The sequence below is a fragment of the Callithrix jacchus genome, chromosome 5, assembly GCF_049354715.1.
Source record: "Callithrix jacchus isolate 240 chromosome 5, calJac240_pri, whole genome shotgun sequence".
NCBI lineage: Eukaryota > Metazoa > Chordata > Mammalia > Primates > Cebidae > Callithrix > Callithrix jacchus.
In genome coordinates this window covers 123,683,610-123,708,457 of record NC_133506.1, presented here as the reverse complement: position 1 = coordinate 123,708,457, position 24,848 = coordinate 123,683,610, and the positions used below count along the sequence as shown (strand labels likewise).

The following is a 24,848-nucleotide window of genomic DNA, read 5'->3' as shown; positions in this document are numbered from 1 at the left end:
TGATGAGTCAAGCTGCCGAGGCTTCACGCAGCAAGCACTGCCACCCGGCTTGGGTAAATATTTTTATTACAAACACAGTGATGCGTAATGGGCCAAACAATCAGTCCTGTAAAGGATTGTACACAGGATTGTGACACTGCAGTAGCTGGGAAACTGGGTTGGAACCCGAGCTTACACATTACCTGACGAGCAGCGTCACAGTTGATGTCAGGTTAGTGACAGCTGCCGTCATCTCACAGGAAGCAAAACCGGGAAAGGAAAAATTCAGTTTCAAGAAATCTCCATCGATGTCAAGATGTTTCTTTAAAAAGTGCAAGATTCACAGGACCCTCCACCATCCTGTTAGGCAAATATTTCTTCTTAAGGAAATGGTGTCTTTTCTATTTTTCTTCCTCCCTCACACTCTCATAGGCTCTGCCTCCTGGACTGAGCTGAATTCCAGTCACACCAACCGTTTAGATGTTTCCCCTTCCTCCCTTCCATCCCTCCCTCCCTCCCTCCCTTTCTTCCTTCCTCCCTCCCTCCCTCCCTCCCTGCCTCCCTTCCTCCCTCCCTCTTTTTCTTTTTCTTTTTCAGAGACAGAATCTCACTCTGTGGTCCAGGCTGGAGTGCAGTGGGGCAATCTTGGCTCACCTCAATCTCCATCTCCCAGGTTCAAGCAATTCTCCTGCCTCAGCTTCCCAAGTAGCTGGGATTACAGGCTCCTACCACCTTGCCCAGCTAATTTTTTTTTTTTTCTTGAGATGGAGTCTTGCTCTGTCACCCAAGCTGGAGTGCAGCGGCGTGATTTCAGCTCACTGCAACCTCCACCTACTGGGGTCAAGCCATTCTCCTGTCTCAGCCTCCCTAGTAGATGGGATTAGAGGCACATTGCCACTATGCCCAGATAATTTTGTATTTTTAGTAGAGATGGGGTTTCACCATATTGGACAGGCTGGTCTTGAACTCCTGACTTTGGTGATCCACCCGCCTTGGCCTCCCAAAGTTCTGGGATTATAGGTGCAAGCCACCATGACCAGCCCATTTAGATGTTTTCAAAACACCTGCAGATCACAGGGTTGGACCAATTGTCTGGTGACTGCCGCATCCAGTAAGACGTGGAGAGCTGAGAGAGCAGAGAGGCTGCCCAGCCCCTGCACCTATGCTCTACTTAGTTGAGCAGTTTTGAAGTGCCAGGAAGGAATTTTAAGCAATATCTTGTGTTTGGGCTTCTCTGATCAATATTTCACAGAACTCTGAAATAAAATATGTGAGTCACAGAAGCAGCTGAAAGATGATTCCATGGATAAAATCATTTTAGGAAACTGCAGGTTAAAGAAAGGTGAATTGGTTTCTTAAGCAGAGGGTGTGGCAGCTTACAGATGGCAACAGATTCTTTGCCTTTGCTGGGTCTATGTCCTCTGCCCTTGTCTCTGGGTGGGCTCTGTCTTTGACAGTTGAAGTGATCCAGCCAGTTTCTAGAAACTGGCCTTATGGGGTTGATGGCTTCCATGTCTGGTCTCTGACTGGGCTTGCTCTGGAGGGTTGCCTGCAGCTGCCATCCCCCAGTAGACAGGCAGCATCAGTTGCCCACCATACGAATGGGTCTTATGGGCTTGAGCCCTTGCTTCCCATGACTGCCACCCCAGCCAACATCTGACTGCACCTGCATGAAACCCAATTGAAAATGGCCTTGCTGAGCCAGATGAATCGTCAGCACTGAGAGAGATGATAGGAAATCACTGTTTAAGCCGTGAAGTTTTGGGGTGGTTAATGTGCTGCCTAGCACACAGTTGGCAATCAGTAACTATTTATTCAATGAATGAATGACAGAGTGAGTAGTGTAAATGTGAATCTTCCAGAGGGTGGTATAGCATGCCACATTTCCTAAATATGACACTGAATACTTCAAGACAAATCTTGCAGAACAGGGATTGACAGAATTGTCTGAGAAACAATGAATGAGAAGACTGAAATGGAAGAGTTTGGGAAATATCAGTTGATCAGTTGAGTTATGCCCTTTTATGTTGTAGATTAGAAAAGTGAGCCAGACAGGTGAAGAGAATTGCCCAAGAAAACAAAACTAATGTTAGACTCCACCTATAAATGAATCTCCTTTCCTAGCTAAAGGAAAGGGACATGGATACAATGGTTTCCCTCCCATAGCCACATTTTAGCTAATTAAATAGATCAGGCTTCTAACTTGGTAGCTCTCTCTTTCCGTTCCACGATAAAGTCTTTGTGTCCAACTAGCTATTTTCCATGAGACTCCTTTTAAATGGCTGACTTCCAAAGGTGATATAAGAATATGTATTAGGCCAGATGTGGTGGCTCACAACTGCATTCCCAGTACTCTGGGAGGCCAAGGTGGGCAGATCACTTGAGGCCAGGAGTTTGAGACTAGCCTGGCCAACATGGTGAAACACTATCTCTACTAAAAATACAAAAATTAGCCAGGTATGGTGGTGCACACCTGTAATCCCAGCTACTTGGGAGGCTGAGGCAGGAGAATCACTTGAACCCACAAGGCGAAGGTTGCAGTGAGCTGAGATCATGCCACTCTGCACTCCAGCCTGGGTTACAGAGTGACAGAGCAAGACTTTATCTCAAAAACAAAAACAAAAACAAATTAAAAAAAGAATATGTATTAGCCTGAAGTCTAGATTAAGCTTCAGTTCTCAAAATAGCAGAATCTATAGCAATATCTTGGGTCTTTGGTTTAAAAACATTTGCCTGATGGAAATCCTTGCTTAAAACTGACATGTCTGGAAGAACAAATTTTCAGTGGAACCAGATAGTGGTGAGGAATCCAGATTTTAAAATTCCTTCAGTCTTAAATTACAAATTTCATTTCTCTTCCTCCATATAAGAAGCAAATAATATGATCTGAAGTTTGATCCTGATTTTAAAATAATACAGTAAAGAATGTTAACACTAATCAGGTCAAAATCTAGGGTTTCCCATTTTTACTTTTCAAATGCCATTATGGCCTATGCCACAGCTTCCTAACCATGTCTCCAAAGCCAAGAGCCACTTCAACATCCGTTGAAAAAAAGTTTTATCTAATTATCTTCATTCACTACTTTGAATTGACCAACCATGTATCTTTCTCTGGTTTTATCAAAGGGGCTGCCAGGACAAAAGCACATCCAATTTTAAGTAGGCTTTCGTTAGCAGACTTAAAATTGATCATGCATTTTAGTTTCAGTAACTTGCAATTTCTATACCCTTTGATAATTCACTTTAAAGAGCAAACCGTCTTTAATGACAAGGCTTAAAAGAGACGACCTTTCTGAACAAAATATGAAAGCTCAGATGAGATAGTTCTTTTAAGGAAACTATGAATTAAAATGACCTTGTGTTCTGAAACTTTTCTCCCACCATTTTTGATGTTTTACCTTTCCTTTTTGTAAAAGAAAGCTAAAACACCACTGCATTCTATGGATGGTGATGCACTTCAATAAGAGAGCTGTTAATTGTTAATTCCAACTCACAGTTTCTTCTGTTTGTACTTTCTCTGCAGATGCCTTTAATGAGGTTGCTCACCATGATAAGCATATATACCAGTTTCTGAAGAAATCACTGTTAATATGTGACATTACAGGACAATGTTTGAATCTGAGCTATTTCCCTTGAGTCACAGTCAATTCTTTTGTACAGTCTATGAAGCAAGCCCATCATTCTCTGTCCCCTCCTAGTCTTCCTGTTTCCCTCATTTTGCCCCTTGGTGGCTGCCCTCTGTGAAGTTCATTGTTGAGTGGGGAGGTTGCAAAATCAGAGGTCAGACCCCTGAAAGGGCACACTGCTTGGTGACGCAGAAATGGTGGACTCAAATGAAATTATGCCATGTGGATGACTGAATAGCTAACCTTGCTATTAGCCCTTCTCTTCCCTGACCCTGCAAGTGTATAATAACAAACACCAAGAACACTGAGGTCCCAGAATGTTTCTTCTGCTTGGCTTTTTCCAAACCCTTTACCAGCCAATACCTGTTGACAATTACATGTTGAAATAGAAAAAGTACAGGTGGATGACTCAGGTACAGCAGCCAATAATAATAACTTGAGATGTAACAAAATTAGGTACTTGTGATGAACAATTGATCTTCCAACAGATAAAAGGAAGGATGGAATCTTAGATGATTTTATAATAAGGCGCAGTGTTTATAATTTATTTCCTAAGCACTTGCTTTTTCTCCCAGTAGCCATTTCTATACTCACCGCTCAACTCAGTAAGGAATTTCAAACATGCCAAATGCAATTTTTCTTTCTCTTCCTTTATCAGAGAACGTTCACAAAGACATTAGTGTCAACCATCCATTCCTATCACATCCAATCAAAGTGACCTAAAGTTTCATTCCATCTACTCCCAGATGTATATGACACGGTTCAGAAGGGAAACAAAATCTGGGTAAGTCAAAGGTTCACCAGTGTTTGTAATTTCATAACCCTTGAAATAAGGAAAAGAAAGAATGGCAGGCAACCTTCCAAAACACCTACTGATATTTACTCATGGAAAACAAATATTCTTGAGTAGGAGTTCCAAAGCCAGCATACAATACAATTCACAAAGTATTTTCACTTCAAGCAGCTAATAACCTTACTAATGAAATCTGGTAAGCTACAACTTGTTTTTCACTGTCTGTACAGAAAGAAGTACTTAACAGGAATCCTGTAGGAATCTTTCCCTTCCGAGTACTAAATCATAGTCTGAGTACCAATAATCCTCATTTGTTTTAATAGCACCTGCTATTATTTTGTTTTGTCTTATTTTTGAAACCGGTATTACAATTTATTGTATGTGCAGGAAAAACCTGATCTTTCAAAGGACAGAGACTTATATTCCTGGAGGAGGTGTCAGGGTGTCTGAACATTACTAGGCTGAGTGGTGGCCCCACAGAGATGTTTTAGTACAAGAATCCCAGGCCTCCTACTGATGGCCACAGCCCAGCCCTGGTTATGCCAATCCTTACTCTGGCTTTGGAAGCGGCTGTAAAACCTGTTACTTCCTTATCATCTTCGTGGCTCAGTTACACTACAAAAGGGGGTAATTAATCCATGGGCAGCAAACAGACATGGGCGTGGGAAAGAGAAAAGAATTTTGAAAAAGTGTAAATAAACTTTATGCCCCGTCCTTTTACAGTAAACCAGAGGATTACAGCCCCGCCCATGGGCCAGATTTTTAGAGAGTTCAAAATGCCCTTGGCACACACCACAGTGCAGTCAAAAGAATTCGGAGCATCCATTCACTCATTCGCTGCAATTCAAAATTTCCTTGGCAAATGGGTTGACCAATCAGCAGAGAACAGCTTTGGGCATTTGGGTGGGGAGAGGGACCTAGACTTAACCATCCACTCATGGAAGCAACACCATAGTTCTCAATCAGGCGGTGCCCACGGGCAAACCAGACTAAGTAAAGCACACTCTGCGACTACTGGCCAATGTGTTGTGTCCTCACATATTTTAGGCATTCCTAAGGATCATCAATTGATATTATAACTAAAACAACAACCATAAAAAGAGAGATCAAGAAAGCAGCAATAACACCAGAGTTGCTATACAAAATTCTTACACCATTCTGCCTCTGGAGTTCCAGGATGCAACTGGAGGCTAACATGGCAAATACTTGGACTGATATCAGATGATCCCAGTGATTTATCCTAAACGCCAGTTCATGCACTAATTATGGATTTGATTGTTGACATGATATAAGGTATATTTTCCCAAAGTACAATTTGAGATTGCTAGCATTTGCTAGGGAAAAATACCATATACATGTCATACTTATTCTAGCAAATGAGTTGTGATAAAAAGTAGAAATCAAACTGATAAGTACAAAATAAGATTTTAATAATATATGAACATGAACATGACAACAATGTAAACAGGTTAGAATTTTTGATATGATACTACAAACGTGATTTTGATCAGACGCAACTGGTAAAATTCCATGCAGAAGTATTAACGAGGCGTTTCATAAGAAATCATTTCTTTGCCCAATATAAGCAGTTCTTAGCACATACTCAAATGCACACAAACATGAAAATCAGAAATAAAGGAATGTTAAAAAAATAACTTAGGCAGACACAAATAAAACCACCCCACTAGTATATGAATGATGCATGTTTTTATGATCTTAATAACATTTAAGGATTAAAAAAAAAAAGCCACTGATCTCACAGTTTACAAGACCCAAATCTTCAAACCTGATGTAGGAAGTCCACAGTGCAGCCTGGAAACTGCAACCATAGCATTCTCATGTGCTGTTGTTACCTGTAAACCAAAAATCGCAGTCATGACTTTCTCTAGGTTTAATAGGCATGTCAATCAAAAAATATGTTTCAATTCTGGAGAAGTTGATAGGGGCTGAAAAGCATATTTGATATCAAAATTTCATCATTTATGCCTATAAGGGAACAAATCTTACCTACACAAAGCAAACAGAATCTTTTGAAAAATGTGTGATGTACAAGATCTTTCCTTTTAATGCAAAGCCAAATAAGCAGTTCAGCCTTTCACTGCACAAACACGAAGGGTGTTTGATGGAATTACAGCAGATAAACACAATCTATGGGGACCTTCGACTACAAAAGATCTCGTGCATCCCCAAAAACAGCACTGAGGGCACTCAAGTCACTGTGAGTGTTGGGTCACTGAGCTGTTGATCTCTTCTGGTCTGGAACAACAGCAAACCCTTAGGGGAAAGGGACTTTAAAGATGTGAGCTATCCTAGCAAGAATTGCATGATTTCACTATCTTAAAGGAAGATTGCGTCTCCTTCACCCCATCACTGGGCCTCAAGCCAACGTCTTATCATCTTGTCATGACTACTCAGGTAAGGCCTGGACTTGCTGTGCCCCTGTAGATCCTCTCATCTTTCTTTCTTTTCTTTTCTTTTTTTTTGAGACAGAGTCTTGCTTTGTCACCCAGGCTGGAGTGCAGTGGTGTGATCTTAGCTCACTGCAACCTCCACCTCCCAGGTTTAAGCGATTCTCCTGCCTCAGCCTCCTGAGTAGCTGGGATTACAGGCGTGTACCACCATGCCCAGCTATTTGTATTTTTAGTACAGACGGGGTATTACCATGTTGACTAGGCTGTTATCAAACTCCTGACTTCAAGTGATCCACCCACCTTAGCTTCCCAAAGTGCTGGGATTACAGGCATGCTCCACCGTGTGCCAATTCTCTCATCTTGTTCTGACAGTACAGACTAAACAATAGGATGAGAAGACGGGTGACTTCTTAAAGACAGGCTACTTACTAAAAACAAGACTTTTTCAAAAGTTCTATTATGTCCAAGCATTTTAATAAAGACAAAGGCCAAATGAGGAGGCTCACAGGTGCCGCAACAGAAACTAACCAGATGACACCTGCTTATGGGCTGTACCTTCTGCCTTGGTATGTGGTCAGTTCTTCCTGAAGGATGGAAGCTCTCTTTTGCAGAAAATTAACCTAGAAAAGACACCTTGTGTGAGAAGAGGTGAACGTGGCTTACATGCCAATATTGTGCAAATAGTATGGTAAGATTTTATTTAAATTCAGACAATTCCCTAGATAAAACTCAGAGGATTTCTTGAATGTCAATGTTGCGTTTTTTTACATTTGGTCACATCCCATCCTTACTGAAAATCCATCAGATATGACAGAATAAAGTTCAGACTCCTCACTGCAGAGCCATTTTGATCTGCCCCCACCACCCCATCATTGCGGCTTCATCTGTCCTCACGCCCTGCCCACCATTGCTGCTTCACTCACTCCATTGCTCTTTGGCCCAGGCCATTTTCTCTCTTTGGAACACTTGTCTTTCTGTGTCCTATTCATCCTCCACCATTTGGTTCAAATGTCACCTTTCCTGTGGAATCGTTCGATGCCTCCCCAAATGCTTCCCATCTCCTAGCCCCAGGCAAAGCCAGCGGTCCCCTCCTCTGTGTTCCTCCCCTCTGTGACTGGTACTTCTCAAGTTGCTTTGTGGTTATTTGTTTTCATATTTCTTCCCTAAACCTGAGAGCTTCTCTTGGGCAGGAATGACTTTTCTGTCTCTCTATCCCCAGTTTATTTTATAGGGCTGGGCATGTAGCTGGTTTCACTAGCTGTTGAATGAATGAATGAGTGAGTATAAAGAAAATTACTGCTTTCTGGAAACCTCAATCCAACCTAGGGATTCCCTGAGGCTGGAGAGACAGAACTTCATAGTGGAAAGAGCCTGAGCTTTGTCTGGAGTTAGGCCAACTTGGGTTCAATTCCTGGCTTGCCATCTGTGGCTCTAGAAATATTACTTAAGCTCTTGATCCCTTATCTGTGAAATGGGGTTAACGACAGCTACTTCCCAAGGTTATGAGGATGACATGAAACAGCTATAGAAACCTCCTAGTGCAGAGCTCAAAGCAGGTAGAACTCCCAGACCACCATTCTTAGGGAGCTAGAGGAAACTGGGTTGTTTAGCATATTCTCTTAAATCAGACCTTTACAAAGCATTTGATTATTTTGAAGCATACATTTCTATACTATTAAAGATGCTTGTATCAGGCGTGAATTCAAATGCACCTTACACAGCCCAGTATAAATGGTTTGGGGCTAACTTATACCATGCTTAATGTAATCAAGAGTCAGTGGTATTTGATCGTTTCAGAATTGTTTATTCTTGCATCTTTGGTCTGAACTGAAACCATGGCAACGCTTGATCCCAAAACATAGTTATGCAAGAGAGTACAGCTGGCAGAACAGAAAATGTGCTTGACAGAGAAGAAAACACAGTCTTTGTAAATGGGTGCATTTCAAAGTGGTCCTCTTGGTTTTGCTTATTTGGATAGCACCCTGGTCTTCATTTTATCTAATTGCTCAAGTGACCCAGAGGACAACTGATAATTCTGACAGATACAAGAATTACACTGATTCCACTTCCCTCCCCCAACCATGCTCTGTAATCGGAATTCCAACAATTCTTAAAAAACACAGGCACCTGTGCTTTCAAACTAAATTTGCTCGCTGTATGGCCTGTGACTCCTCCGTGCAGCTGCCAACTCTGAGGCCCTATCACAGCTGGCAGCACTCTCTTTCTGGGTCAGCATCCAGTTTTAGGAGGCTGAAGTGGCTTTTATTACAGTGAAATGATATGAATGATAACAGAAGCCCTGCAGGTGGGTATCAGATTTCTTTTTTTTTCCTCTTTCTCAAAAAATTCCTCTGAAGGCGTCAGGTCCTACATAGCTGACACTATCTGTAGTTCGCCTACAAACTTAATGGGTAAACCACACCTGGAGTGGAGCTTTTCATGCAAATAGAGATTACTTAACTCTTTGTATGTTACCATTCTCCTCCAGTACTTATTTTTATATGCAGGCATGAGCAAAATTTCTTAGCTCATAGAATCAATAACAAACAGTAGCATATGGATTGAGATTATGAACATTTCATTTTCAGATAAGAGACTTTTTACTAGGGAATATAAAAAGAGCAGCTAAAATGTGTTCCACATCTTATCTTACATATTGTAAATAGATAATGTGGATATCATCAAACCATATCATTTATTTTATTCATAAATAAATTGATTAAGCACCTGTTATATGCCAGGCTCAGTTCTTGGCACGGAGAATAAAGAAATCCTTTCCTTTATGAAATTTTTTCAGGAAAAAAAATGTCTTGAATTTCAAAGTGGGCTGGGCGCAATGGCTCATGCCTGTAATCCCAACACTTTGGGAGGCTGAGGTAGGCAAATCACCTGAGGTCAGGAAATAGAGACCAGCCTGGCCTACATAGTGAAACTCCATCTCTACTAAAAATACAAAAAATAGCTAGATGTGGTGACGTGCTCCTGTAATCTCAGCTACTTGGAAGGCTGAGGCAGGAGAATTGCTTGAACCCGGGAGGCAGAGATTGCTGAGCCAAGATCACGCTACTTCACACCTGCCTGAGCAACAGAGCGAAACTCTGTCTCAAAAAAAAAATTTCAAAGTGTATTGGAAATGTGAATATGTAAAGTCTTTCTCATGATACCAGTAATATATAAAACATTCAAACAATACAGAAATATGTAGCAAAAACATGTTAGAAGTTTTACTCACATCATATTTCATAAACAATATCTAGAACCACATTTTTTTTTTTGAGATAGAGTCTTGTTCTGTTGCCCAGGCTGGAGTGCAATGGCACGAATGCAGCTCACTGCAACCTCCGCCTCCCAGGTTCAAGCTATTCTCCTGCCTTAGCCTTCTGAGTAGCTGGGATTATAGGCATGGGCCACCACACCCAGCTTTGTTTTGTATTTTTAGTAGAGATGGGATTTTGCCATATTGGCCAGACTGGTCTTGAACTCCTGACCTCAAGTGATCTGCCTGCCTAGGCCTCCCAAAGTGCTAGGATTACAGGCATGAGACACCTTGCCTGGCCAAGAACCACACATTTCAACAGGAGCTATGTAACCTAATTGTTTGAATACCTTGTCATTATTTTGCTTTGAACTTAGAATACATCTTGTTATCTCTAACAATCATGTAAAATACACCAGAATAAAAGTGCTTCTAACATAACTGTGCTTTCAATTTCTCTGCACTTCTACACAATGATGAATCAGCCATATGCTAAGTGATGGCATTTTGGACCTGACACCAAGAATAAAAGGATGAGGCTATATTAGAAGATAGACTGTAAATGAATTAAAGTTATCATAACTGACTGAACTTTTCAATTTTAAGGGTGCTTTAAAGAAATTCTCATTGAGACAGTGAGTTATTAAACAAGTAAGAAAATATTTAAAACAAAAACAATTTATCCTGTGTAGCAGGTTATGCAATGACATCACATTGATTTCTGTAATCAATTTGAAATCAGATTTATTTGCAAGTTCCTTTTCAGAGTATGCACATCACCTAAATTCTTGGAAAATGCCTTGATTCTAGTAATTACCTGTGATTTTAGGGAGGAAATGGTGTCTTCAAGTTCTTGTCTTAGAGATGCTGGCATCAACCCTTTCAATTTTGTTTCATATTCTTGTCGTATGTAAGTTATCTAAATTGGAAAAAATTAAGCATTATCTTTTTACCATATAATTGATTATTTTGAATTTAAGAAGTCCCAGAATAGTATCTGCTCATCACAATAAAAAGTTTGTTACACGCGATCAGAAACCAGACAATGAAGATGAAATAAAAAGAGTTAAAAACTGAAAGGCTACCCAGCCTGACCTTGGGACTCTGAGAGAGACAGTCCTGTAACAATGCTTTATTTCTTTAAAGTCCTTGTGAACACAGTTTTCAGCATCTAAGTAAAATAATTGTTCTCTCCTCTTCACTCATGAGGTTCCCCACTATGCTAGCCCTGCAGCCTCTCTTTGATCAGGATGTGAACTCCAACCATACTAAACTGTGGTATGAGGACAACTCATGGCATGTCTTTGCTTTGATTAAAATAGTCCTTGAGCATGAGGTGGCTCACACCTGTAGTCCCAGCACTTTGGGAGGCTGAGATGGGCAGATCACTTGATGCCAGGAGTTTGAGACCAGCCTAGGTATCTCTACAAAAAATACAAAAATTAGCTGGGCATGGTGGTTCATACCTGTAGTTCCAGCTACTTGGGAGGCTGGGGTGGGAGGATCCTTTGAGCCCAGGAGGTTGAGGCTGCAGTGAGCCAAGATTGGGCCACTGCACTCCAGCCTGGGTGACAGAGTGAGACTTTGTACCCAAATCCCTACTCCCCCAAACTGGCAAGCAGTTGGGGCACTAAATGTGATTCATATAATCATGAAGACATGAATGAAGGAGAATCTGCACAGCCGTGTCTCCAATCCCCTTTGATGTAAGTAGACAGGTAGAATACACTGGGCATACGAAGGCTTCTGGTTCCTGGTTTTCTTCTGCCTCCCAAATACTACTGGCTCCCAAATACTATGTTCAATTAACTGATGCTCACTAGGCTGGTGAAAAAAATAGATTAGTCACTCATCCCATTCATTTTTCTCTCCCTTTTTTTTTTGCTCTGTCGCCCAGGCTGGAGTACAATGGCATGATCTCGGCTCACTACAATCTCTGGCTCCTGAGCTGAAGTGATTCTTTTGCCTCAGCCTCCTGAGTAGCTGGGACTACAGGCACATTTCACCATGCCTGCCTAATTCTTTGTATTTTTAGTAGAGATGGAGTTTTACCATATTAGCCAGGATGGTCTTGATCTCCTGACCTTGTGATCTGCCCACTTCAGCCTCCCAAAGTGCTGGGATTACAGGTGTGAGCCACCGTGCCCAGAGCCCCATTCATTTCTCTAAAGGCTAAAGGAGTGAGTGAGTGAGAGGGTAGAAGAAAAGTCTTTGGAAGAATATGCCTGAGCAGGATGAAGATGTGCATGGGGGGAAAAAAAAGGCCAGGTGTGGGCCGGGCGAAGTGGCTCATGCCTGTAATCCTAGCAGTTTGGGAGGCCGAGGTGGGTGGATCATCTGAGATCAGGAATTCAAGACCAGCCTGGCCATCATGGTGAAACCCCATCTTAAAAAAAACAACAAAAAAAAGATGTGCATGGATGAGACGTGAATATGCATGTGTAGATATTGGTGTCTTTTTCCAGCTGTGTTTCTGCATTTCTGTTCCTCCTACTATATGAGATATGATAGAATTATTTTTAAAATCTGTTGCATGTGCTGTGCGTGATTTAACCAAACATTAGAGCTGAGTTGCAGTGTATCATACCAAGGGATTCATCATATACACCTGGAAATAGGCATTATACTATAAAAATGTGTGCAGTTGAGTTCAGTTAGACAAGCCTATGAATTTGCTGAAGATAATTTAAAATTACCAGTCTTTAAGCCTCAACTTTTCTTACACTAAACTGAATTAAGGAAGAAATGTGCTTAATAATTAATTTCTTTTCTTTCTTTTTTTTTGAGATGGAGTTTTGCTCTTTTGCCCAGGCTGGAGTACAGTGGCACAGTATCAGCTCACTGCAATTTTTGCCTCCTGGGTTCAAGTGATTCTCCTGCCTCAGCCTCCCAAGTAGCTGGGACTATAGGCATGTCCCACCACACCTGGCTAATTTTTTGTATTTTTTTCAGTAGAGATGGAGTTTTACCATGTTAGTGAGGATGGTTTTGATCTCCTGACCTTGTGATCTGCCCTCCTTGGCCTCCCAAAGTGCTGGGATTACAGGTGTGAGCCACTGTGCCCAGCCTTAATAATTCATTTCATTACCTACTGAAACCCCATGGCCACTGTTCTAGAAAATAAATTTTCAATTTTTGGCAAAGTGCTTTTTTTTGGGATATGCTGTAATCCTGTGACTTATACCTAAAGGAAAAAAAAGAAATAATAAAACATGATCTTTCGCACAGATGCAAAGTCTTTGCTGATGAAATATATGTTGATTCTCCTATCTATTGATTTTTCTTACCTTCTCTTCCTGAACTTAATTCCAAGTGAGTCAGTTCCAGCTGCTCACTTATTTGAGTAGTTAGCTGACTCAAACGAAGGAAACGTGCAAAGCAAAACACATGCTTTATAAACCAGACCTGAGGGTGACATTTATTGAGGGCTCATGGGCTACACAGTGACTTTTTTTTTTTTTTTTTTTTAATCACTCAACACTGGCTCTGAAAGTTTGAGTTTCAACTCTTTTAAAAACGACTCATGGCTGGGCGTAGTGGCTCATGCCTGTAATCCCAGCACTTTGGGAGGTCGAGGTGGGCGGATCACCTGAGGTTGGGAGTTTGAGACTAGGCTGACCAATATGGAGAAACCCCAGCTTTTAAAAAAAAAAAAAAGAAATGACTCATGCACTATTTCCTTTTCAGAAAGTTTTTATTCTGTATTTTACTACTGAAATATGTTGTCCTACCCATCCCACCCCACAGTAAAAATCTTACCCCGGTCCCCTATTTCTTTCCCTCATCCCCTCTTCCACCATACCATCCCTGAACAAGTGCTTCAGGATTCCCTGCCCACTGGCCATTTTGTAATGTGTCCATTGGGTAGCAATATGGAAACCACCAGGGCCTTTGTGGAGGAAATGGAGGGGGTTGAAAGAGTCCCCAAAGGGGCTTATTTGAGGGCCTTGGCCCCTTGTTCGTAGGTGAGCTTGATTTCCTCATCATCTGGACAGGTGGAGGCAAATTATTCCAGAGCATAGGCATTGCTCAAGAACCGATGCACTCCCTGGAAGGCCTCAGGGATGGTGAATCCCAGGTACTTCTTTTTTTTTTTTTTTTTTTTGAGATGGAGTCTCACTTTGTCGTCCAGGCTAGAGTGCAGTGGCGTGATCTTGGCTCACTGAAACCTCTGCCTCCCAAGTTCCAGTGATTCTCCTGTCTCAGCCTCCTGAGAAGTTGGGCTTACAGGCATGCACCACCACACCTGGCTAATTTTTTTTTTTTTTTTGAGGTGGCATTTTACCATGTAGGCCAGGCTGGTCTTGAACTCCTGACCTCAAGTGATCCACTCACCTTGGCCTCCCAAAGTGCTGCAATTATAAGCATGAATCACCACACCCCATTCCCCCAGTACTTCTTACACACTGCTTGTACCATGGGGAGCTTTGGCAACAGGTTGCAGTCAGTCAGGATGAGCTCATTGCCATCCAGAAACTTCCTTTGAGAGATGCCTTCATTTTCAACACTGGTTTCATCCACTTCTGGATGAGGGGATGTCAAGTAATTGTCTACAACCTTCAGGGCTTTCAGGAGTCCCTTCTCCAGATTGTCATTGAGTGCTGGGTTTGAATTCTTGATGGAGGCAGAAAATTTAGCAAATATGTCCAGCTGAGCTGTGTTGGACTCAGCGTTCAGAGCTGCCAGCTTGGGGTACCTGGAAGGGCACAGGACTGCCTACACAAATTCCTCAATCTTGTTGGTGTCTTTGTGCTCTTCAGTGCCATACAGCAGGAACGGGAGCTGCCCTCCTGGGCACAGCTTCTGCACTGTCTTGGTCTGCCTCTCGGTGTCAAAGATGGTGACGTTAAAGGTGACTAATTGAGCCACAGCACCATGAACAGTCTCTGGGAGAAGGGGCAGTTCCCAACCTTAGCCCCATCACTGCCAGCCTTCAGGAACAATTCAACTTGCAGTTGTTCTTCAGCTATGCTTGTGTTCGGGACCAGAAAGTGGCCATCGCTGGGGGAGCTTGGGCATACACTATTCTTATTTGTTTAGAATGTCTATCTGTTTTCCTAAATCAGCACTCAGCAAGAAGGCCATGTTCAGTTCAAGTGCCAAGATCGTGAAGCCCAACAGTGAGAAGTCAGATGAGTTCAAGTGTGGCATTTTCCAGGGTCTTCTGATGCTGTAGATGAACTTGGACCTCAAGACTCAGCTTGATTGCATTTATGATGCAATCCTTGAGGATTTGGTCTTTCCACATGAAACTGGATGGCAGCCAGCTCATAAAGGTTCATATGGACAGAGCACAGCAGAACAATATGGAACACAAGGTCATAACTTTTTCTGGGGTCTATAAGAAGCTCATAGGCAAAGATGCTGATTTCGAATTTCCAGAAGTTCAGCATATATATATATATATATATATATATATATACAAATTATAAAGTATATTCACAGCTGCATTTTCTTTATCCAGTCTATCATTGATGGGCATTTGGGTGGTTCCAAGCCTTTGGTATTGTGAACAGTGCTGCAATAAACATGCTGATATATTTAAAAGACAGTTTTGCTGGGTATAAAATACTTCAATCCCACTTTCTTTTTCTTTTTTCTTTTTGGAGACAGAGTTTTGCTCTTGTTACCCAGGCTGGAGTGCAATGGCACAACCTTGGCTCACCACAACCTCCATCTCCTGGGTTCAAGCAATTTTCCTGCCTCTTTCCTGGGACTACAGGCATGTGACACCATGCCCAGCTAATTTTTGTATATTTAGTAGAGACGGGGTTTCACCATGTTGACCAGGATGGTCTCGATCACTTGACCTCATGATCCAACCATCGTGGCCTCCCAAAGTGCTGGGATTATAGGCATGAGCCACCGTGCCTGGCCTTAATCCCACTTTCTTTCTCTCATAACTTTGTGAACACAAGGATCAGGTTAGCTAGGCATGGTGTCATGTGCCTGCAGTCCCAACTACTTGGGAGGCTGAGGTGAGAGGATTACTTGAGTCTCTCAGAACATTTCTCCAGTGTTTTCTGGCATTACATATTGCCATGGTGAAGTCTGAGGCCAAGCTGATTTTTTTTCATACTGCATGTAACTTTCTTTTTCTGCTTGGACGCTATGATTTTCTTTTTCCTGTATTTTGTAACTTCACTGGGAAATGCTTTGATCCTAATTATTTTATATTAATTTTCCTGAGACATTGTGTGTGTCCTTTCTACCTTTACATTCCATTATTTAAACAAAAGTTTCCTTTGTTAGAAAAATTGTTTTTAATTATATATATTTTATATTTGTTCTCTTCTTCAGAGACACACATTTTGCATGTGTTGACCTTTCTTTGACAATCTCCCATAATTAGAAATTTTCTCTATTATTACTTTTACTTTCATATCATTTTTTTTTTTTTTGAGACAGGGTCTCACTATATTGCCCAGGCTGGTCTCCAACTCCTGGACTCAACTTATCTTCCTGCCTCAGCTGCCTGAGTACTTGGAATTACATGCATGCATCACTGCACCAAGCTTTTCTTATCATTTTACATCTATTTTATATTTTCATTTCATTTTGTATGATAGCCTCTAGCCTAATTACTGTATTTCCTTGGATGTTTTCAGTTATAATTTTTCTATTTTTGTTTCATCTAATATGGTTTCAATCTCTGTAATCTCCTGCTTTTGTTTACCATATTTCCTAAGCTCTGAGAGATCACTTTTCATTTGTCTGTTGACTTATATCATCTTTAAACATTTCTTCTTTTTCTACTTCTCTATCTCCCTCCACCATTTTCCTTGAGAGAGAGATATACAAATGCATTTTGTAAATGCTTTGACACTGTGAAGAACTGTTATAAAGAACTGTAATTAGTCTGAACTTTCCTCCAGTAGTTTTCCATTTGATATATAGAACATTATTTGCTTACATTCTTTCTTCTCCTCTCTTTTAATCCAGCAAAGATCATATGCTGGTTCCTTTTTCTAAAACAAAAATTACACCTCATTTTTGAATGGAACCAGCTATTTGCTGAGTGTTGAGGTGTGGCAAGGGCAGCTGGGGTCAGGCCACAGCTATGATTTGGTTTTGTTGGCTTCATTACCCTTTGACCAAATCTATGATTTCATTTGCTCTGGGGGCCTATGTCCCTCAGTTTTCAAGTACTTTGGAGGTCATGACCAAGTACTTAAGCCCTTGGGTTCATGCTCATGGTTTCTCTTGACTCTCCCTCCTCCCACCCTGCCAACTATGTGAATATGATGGTTTCCCTCTAGTAGGAGGCTAGGCCATAGAGAGTAGAAGATTGTGTGTGACCAAGGCTGCTTTTTGATCGCCATTATTCCCTCCATCACTTTTTGAATTTTCCAACATTTATTGAAGATTCGTGACCTTATACGTCCTGTCTACTTTATTCTTTGTTCTTGTGATTTTAGTGAATTTGAGTGAAATTAAAATAAGCTTCTGGAAAATATGAAATTACATCATGTATAAGTGAGACTGTCAACTGGGAAAATATTACTACCCTGAGTTCTTAAACTCAAGTGCTGAATTTAAAAATCATTATGTAAAGCAGAATCCTGAGACTTTAATAAAGTAATGAAAAACTTTAACCAATCTGTTTTCATCCTATTTATGAGGTTAATAACGTTACCACTAGCAAACATTTACTGAGGACTTTCTGTGTGCCAGGTGTGACTCCCTGTGTTTTATACAGATTTAATCCTTCTGATGATCCAGTGAGGGAAGCACAGAGAGGTAAAACATGATGTGAACACAGGTGGTCTCAAGCACACGTTATTGTCCACTTTGCTCTACAGTTTCTCAAAGAATCCTTCTAAACACTGAGATGATTTTTCCACCCAAGAGGGAAGAGGAGCCACAGACAGTGGGTTAAAGCAGTCTTTGCTACCCCACTCTAGTGCTTTCCCCAGCACAACAGGGGCCAGGGCCAGGGGATGGGACACTGAACTACAGTGCTTCCAGACACTGATCTAGTCACTAATCTTGTTTAAAAAGTGACAACCATAACTACAATGACAACAACAATTGGTTCCAGAGCACACCCCACAGCTTCCCATTGGTTTTAAAATTTTAGCTTGCTACAAATTTATATATGACCAGTTGAAGAAAACCTATGCAAACAAATGCAAAGTGTATATTTGACCTAAAATAAAAGTTCCACAAATTCCCCAAATAAGCACATATTTGAAAATCTAACCAGTGAAGGATACGTGTAAATCTGTCACATGCCAGAAAGAGAAAAGAAAAGGAAATAATTAGTTTATATTCCTATATATTACTGTTGATTCTTGTTACTTTTTTTTTAAGAGATAGGTTCTTACTCTGTCACCGAGGCTGGAGTGCCATGGCACAATCACGGTTCACGGCAGCCTGGACCTCCTGGGGCTCAGGTGATCCTCCCACCTAAAGCTCCCAAGTAGCTGGGACTATAGGTGCATACCACCATGCCTACCTAATTGTTTTTCCCCCTTGTATGGATAGTTTCTCACTATGTTGCCTAGGCTGGTCTCAAACTCCTGGCTCAAGTGATCCTCATGCCTTGGACTCCCAAAGTGCTAAGCCACCATGCTTGGCCTTTGCTACTGCTTTTCTATCCACACTTCTGACCCAGGCTATGTTTAAGGGAAAACAATGAGGGAATGACAACATTTACTTCTGGACTATTCATGAACCTGGAATGCTAAGTGTGTCACTGTCCCTGCTTTTCCTTGCCTTCCCAGGCTGGTCTTGAACTCCTGAGTTCAAGTGATCCTCCTGCCTCAGTCTCTCAAAGGGATGGAATTAGAGGCATGAGCCACCACACCCAACCTTAGGCATACTTATTTTTCTGAATTGCTTCACCCTTACCTCAAAATATGATAATAAATGACTATGTAGAGACATATAAACATGGTGAAACCTCTTCTCTGCTAAAAAAAAAAAAATTAGCTGGGCATGGTGGCATGTACCTGTAGTCCCAGCTACTGAGGGAGGCTGAGGCAGGAGACTTGCTTGAACCTGGGAGGTGGAGGTTGCAGTGAGCTGAGATCATGCTACTGCACTCCAGTAGCATGGTGTGACAGAGGGAGACTCCGTCTCAAAAACAAACCAAATACCTCTTTCTAATTCTCTCTCTCTCTCTCTCTAGATAGAATACATTTTGTGTATATATATTTTTCATTTCCATACCTCCCAAAGACCACCTCCAAATACCATCACATTGGAAAGGAGGTGGTATTCAGTTACATGAGTAAGTTCTTCAGTGGTTATTTGTAAGAATTTGGTGCACCCATCATCTGAGCAGTATACACTAAACCCAATTTGTAGTCTTTCATACTTCACCCCCTTCCCACGCATTCTCCCTGAGTCCCCAAAGTCCACTGTATCGTATCATTCTTATTCCTTTTCATCCTCATAGCTTAGCTCCCACTATGAGTGAGAACATATGATGTTTGGTTTTCCATTCCTGAGTTACTTCACTTTGAATAGTAGTCTCCAATCTCATCCAGGTCACTGAAAATGCCATTAATTCATTCCATTTTATGGCTGAGTAGTATTCAATTGTATAAAGACCATAGTTTCTTTATCCACTCATTGATTGATGGGACTTTGGGTTGGTTCCACGTTTTTGCAATTGCAAACTGTGCTGCTATAAACATGCATGTGCAAGTATCTTTTTCATATAATGACTTCTTTTCCTCTGGGTAGCTACCCAGTAGTGGGAATGCTGGATCAAATGGTACTTCTACTTTTAGTTTTAAGAAATGTCCACACTGTTTTCTACAGTGGTTGTACTAGTTTTCATTTCCACCAGCAGTGAAGGGGTGTTCCCTGTTCACCACATCCACACCAACATGGATTATTTTTGGATTTTGGTCTTTCTTTTCTCTCCCTTCCTTCCTTCCTTCCTCCCTCCCTCTCTTTTGCCCTCCCTCTCTCTCTCTTTCTTTCTTTCCTCTTTTGAGTTTCGCTCTGTCACCCAGGCTGGAGTGCAGTGGCATGATCTTGGCTCACTACAACCTCTGCCTCCCAAGTTCAAGTGATTCTCCTGCCTCGGCCTCCTGAGTAGCTGGGATTAAGGCGGGCACCACCACTACAACCAGCTAATTTTTGTATTTTAATAGAGACGGGGTTTCACCATGTTCACCAAGCTGGTCTCAAACTCTTAACCTCAGATGATCCTCCCACCTTGGCCTCCCAAAGTGCTCAAATTACAAGCGTGAGACACTGTGCCCAGCCAATTATGGCCATTCTTGAGAGAAAAGGTGGTATACAAATGGCCGCAAATGTTCAGCATCACTAATGATGAGGAAAGTGTAAATCAAAACCACAGTGTAATCTATTTTTACATTTTATCAATCATTGTAGAGTGTCTGGAGCTGAAGGGGTGCTTGGTAATGTGACCTACTAGAGCCATCTAGTAGAAAAGAACAGACTATTTTGTAATCTTTTAATTTAATAAAGTGTAGGGATTAAGAACCCAGATGCTGGAACTAGGGTGTCTGGAGATGGGTGTGAGTTGTGCCCCTAATCTGTGTGCTCCCAGAAAGAATAATTTCTCTGTGCCTCAGTTTCCTTATCAGGAAAATAACTTTTCAAGGCCACTGTGAAGTTTAGATGATTTAACACCTGTATTTTTTTTTAAAGATGGAGTTTCACTCTTGTTGCCCAGCCTGGAATGCAGTGGCATGATCTTGGCTAACCACAACCTCCACCTCCTGGGTTCAAGTGATCCTCCTGCCTCAGCCTCCTGAGTAGCTGCGATTACAGGAATGAGCCACCACGCCTGGCTAATTTTGTATTTTTAGTAGAAATGGGGTTTCCTTATGTCGATCAGTCTGGTCTTGAACTCCCGACCGTAGGTGATCTACCCACCTTGGCCTCCCAAAGTGCTAGGATCACAGGCATGAGCCACTGTGCCTGGTCAACACCTGCAACATTTTTATAAGAGCTGCACATAGTAAATATTCAATTAACATTAATTTTCATTATATGACTTAATGGAGGTTTCTATTATATATATTTCATTATATTATGTATATAGCATGAATTATATTTATATTTATATTCCATTTAGCCAATTCTCTATCATTAGACTTTATTGCTACTTCAAATTATTTGCAATATTAAAAATCTTTATAGAAAATTATTTGCATATATTAATGATTGAGGACTCCATTGAAATGTTTTTGAATTTTTTAGTATCTGTAGATTGAGAAAGTACCTTACCAAAAGCTTCTATGAATTCAGAATCAATTTTAAGTGAATTTAGATTTTATAATTTAAAACAATCTGTATATATTTGAAAAACAGCAGTGCTTGTTTGTCCAGGCTACCAGCAACGCCTAGTGAGCATCTTAGTTTGGGCTGCTATAACAGATACCATAGATTAAGCTGCTTAATCAATAAGCATATATTTCTCACAGTTCTGGAGGCTGACAGTTCAAGGTCAGGGCACCAACATCGCCAGGTTCTTGGCAAGGGCTCTCTTCCTGCTTCCAATTTATAGCAGTGTGTATGTGGATCTCCCCATATGGCCTTTCCTTGATGTGTGCAAGCAGAAAGTGAGCTCTGGCCTCTCTTCTGATTTTTATAAAGGCATTCATCTCATTACAGGAGCCCTACCCTCATGACCTCATCTAGATCTAATTAAAAGGTCACCACCAAATACCATCACATTGGAGATTAGGGATTCAACACATGAATTTGGAAGGGGACACAAACATTCATTGTATAGCAGTGTGCATATGGATTTTCTCAGATCCTTGTCAATAACTCTGGCCCACAGGTGGGGAACCATTGCTTTACTGTAAATGACTTAATTTAAGGAAAGAATCTCAGGCCAAAACTTTCTTTCCATCTGGGTTTCCACCCATATATAGGAGTATTAAGGGGAAGTAATATCTACTTCTACTTGTTGTGGATTAGTTTATTCAGAACCTGTTCTTTGAATGCCTGGCTTAGCAGAATGTGTTAAGCAAAGTGAGTTTGACTGGTGGTAGATTGAAGGGAGCAGGAGGATGGGAGGGAGAACAAGAGGTGACTTTGGAGTATGGCATGTACTCTGAGGGAGGGTGGGCAAGGGCAGGCACTGCAATTGGCCATCTGGAGTAAGAAGAATGCAGTAAAAAGACATGGGGCTTCTGGGGTGTGGTGAAGGGCTGGAGGAGGTGGATAGGAGCTGGGCGCAGGAAGGAGGCTTGTTGGGCGGGGTCAGATGTAACATAAACAGAAATGTGAAGGATGCTTCTGAAGGATGGGCCTTTATGCAGCCAAACTTTTTTTTTTTTTTTTTTTGAGACGGAGTTTTGCTCTTATTACCCAGGCTGGAGTGCAATGGTGCGATCTCGGCTCACCGCATCCTCCGCCTCCTGGGTTCAGGCAATTCTCCTGCCTCAGCCTCCTGAGTAGCTGGGATTACAGGCACGCACCACCATGCCCAGCTAATTTTTTGTATTTTTCGTAGAGGCAGGGTTTCACCATGTTGACCAGGATGGTCTCGATCTCTTGACCTCGTGATCCACCCGCCTCGGCCTCCCTAAGTGCTGGGATTACAGGCTTGAGCCACCGTGCCCAGCCTGCCAAACATTTTTGCATAGGCTTTTTAGGAGGATGACTATATTTTGGTTTCAATAATAAGAATGAGGGCGAGGCACGGTGGCTCACAATTGTAATCCCAGCACTTTAGGAGGCCGAGGCGGGAGGATCACGAGGTCAGGAGATCAAGACTAGCCCGGCCAACATGGTGAAACCCCCTCTCTACTAAAAATACAAAAACTAGCCAGGCATGGGGGCACACACCTGTAATCCCAGCTACTCAAGAGGCTGAGACAGGAGAATAGCTTGAACCCATGAGACGGAGGTTGCAGTGAGTCGAGATTGTGCCACTGCACTCCAGCCTGGACAAGAAAGTGAGACTCCGTCTCAAAAAAAAAAGAATAAGAATGAAAGAAATAGTATTAAAAGATGATGCCAGAAAAATACTGTAGTGTGGGTGAGAAAATGCACCGCCTTCTAAGAAATTCCATTTTTATTGGGGTTAGGGTGTGAAATGTTGCCACAGCAACTGCCAAGAAAGATCCATTTTAAGAAAGGTGCTCTGCTGCAGAGCTCATGTACTTTGATTCTGAAGTATAAAGTGAAAATGTAAAAATAACTGCAATTTTCTTAACCTTAAAAATATTCATTTCCCTCCTTTCTTCAATATGATTTCCTCTTCTGGCTCTTTATTCTAACTGGTGTCCTCTCAAACTAAGTGTCCAGCGCGATAGGAGTCCTCCATTCCCTGTTCAGAGGAACCGTTCCACTGCAAGGGAGTGAAGCCTGATGCTTAATGGGCCTGGGACTCCAAGGCAAGGGGGTGGCTGATTCAGGAAGCAGCTGCGGACCTCTATTGTTTGAAGGGTGGCATGAACTAGTTTCTGGAAAGGGCTATATTTTCAGGACCATTTTCTGATTCTATGGAGAAAAAGGTGGCTTCAGAATGAGTGAATGGTTCAAACCTAGCACCTTAATTAGGTTTAGATGCTCTAAATCCAGCTTCAGGTAGTTCAGAAGATTCTCTGACACCGAAAAGAAAACAAAGGTCTGGTAAGTCTACCTCTAAGAATTCACACAGAAAAAATAGAAAATGATTAAGACAGTCAAAGATCAGAAAATTACTAACAAACTGTCTGAATTTGTTCATGAATCAAAGACTTAAATTCCTAATAAAACTGAGGTTCTAGGCCGGGCACAGTGGCTCACACCCGTAATCCCAGCATTTTGGAAGGCCAAGGTGGATGGATCAAGGTCAAGAGATCAAGACCATCCTGGCCAACACGGTGAAACCCCCATCTCTACTAAAAATACAAAAAAAAAAAAAAAAAAATTAACTGGGTCTGGTGGCAAGTGGCTACTTGGGAGGCTGAGGCAGGAAAATTGCTTGAATCTGGGAGGTGGAGGTTGCAGTAAGCCAAGATCATGCCATTGTGCTCTAGCCTGGTGACAGAGCAAGACTCTGTCTCAAAAAAAAAAAAAAAAGATTGAGGTTGTAATTGGGACCATACCAAGACTCAAAAGAGGACCTTGGACAGTGATCCACCCTAAAGCACGAATTGTTGCGGAAGCTGGGCCAACACTCATTGGTGAAGGGAGCCTAACAGAAGAACTGTAAATGCTTACCCAGATAATATTACTCCTGACACTGAAGATCCAGAACCGAAACCTATGATCATTGGCACCAATAATGTGTTTGAAGTTGGCTATTATTCCCAAGCCATGAAGATGGGAGATAATGACATCATTGAATCAAAAGCATATGTAGGCAGAAATGTGGCTGCATCATAGGAGCTTGTTGCAACCTAAATACTTTTGAGGTCATCTTGAGAATATGATGATCTATGATGCAGACTGCCTTTAACGGGTGCATACTGAGCGACTGCCACTGCAGACACTATAGCTGGATTTCCTGATGAAAATCTTGCCAAATTACCACCACCTAAAGAAGACTATGAAAGAAGCTCGACTCCAGTAAAGCACTAAGATCAGTACATGACATGAAGAGGACATTTTGTCTTTGACCGCTGTCTTCTGAATGGACCCCAGTGTTTATGTACTCTCAGCAGCTCACAGAATAATACATGTTGACTTTATTTTGTAACATTGGGTTGAGAGAAAAGTAATAAATTTTCGTTGTCCTTTATAATTTATACAAAATGTATCATTCTCCTATATCCTTGCTTCTTTTCTGATAATTTACAGATTTAGCCTTTCTTTTGTTATATAAACTAATAGCTACAAATTTTGGTTATGTAAAA

General features: G+C 41.5%; 1 protein-coding gene and 2 pseudogenes across 33 annotated transcripts in view; 1 reads left to right on the top strand and 2 right to left on the bottom strand.

Annotated features, from left to right (window-relative positions):
- The window catches only part of CEP112 (centrosomal protein 112), a 705,692-nt gene that overhangs the window by 71,700 nt on the left and 609,144 nt on the right, over nt 1–24,848 (bottom strand). For 19 of the 33 annotated variants that reach the window (XM_054256393.2, XM_078374478.1, XM_054256391.2 and 16 more), the window contains 4 exons: nt 10,883–10,984; nt 7,365–7,429; nt 7,110–7,187; nt 5,808–6,251 (listed from right to left, as the gene is read on the bottom strand). In XM_054256393.2, the coding sequence (XP_054112368.1) occupies nt 7,133–7,187; nt 7,365–7,429; nt 10,883–10,984 (222 nt within the window). In that variant the 3' untranslated portion in view covers nt 5,808–6,251; nt 7,110–7,132. Of the gene's footprint in view, nt 1–5,807; nt 6,252–7,109; nt 7,188–7,337; nt 7,430–10,882; nt 10,985–24,848 lie in introns of those variants that run through there. The other 14 variants (XM_078374481.1, XM_078374480.1, XM_078374484.1 and 11 more) reach the window with 4 other exon arrangements.
- LOC103793344 (chloride intracellular channel protein 1-like) lies at nt 13,856–15,083 on the bottom strand (annotated as a pseudogene).
- On the top strand, nt 20,337–24,573 carry LOC118154036 (dynactin subunit 6 pseudogene; annotated as a pseudogene).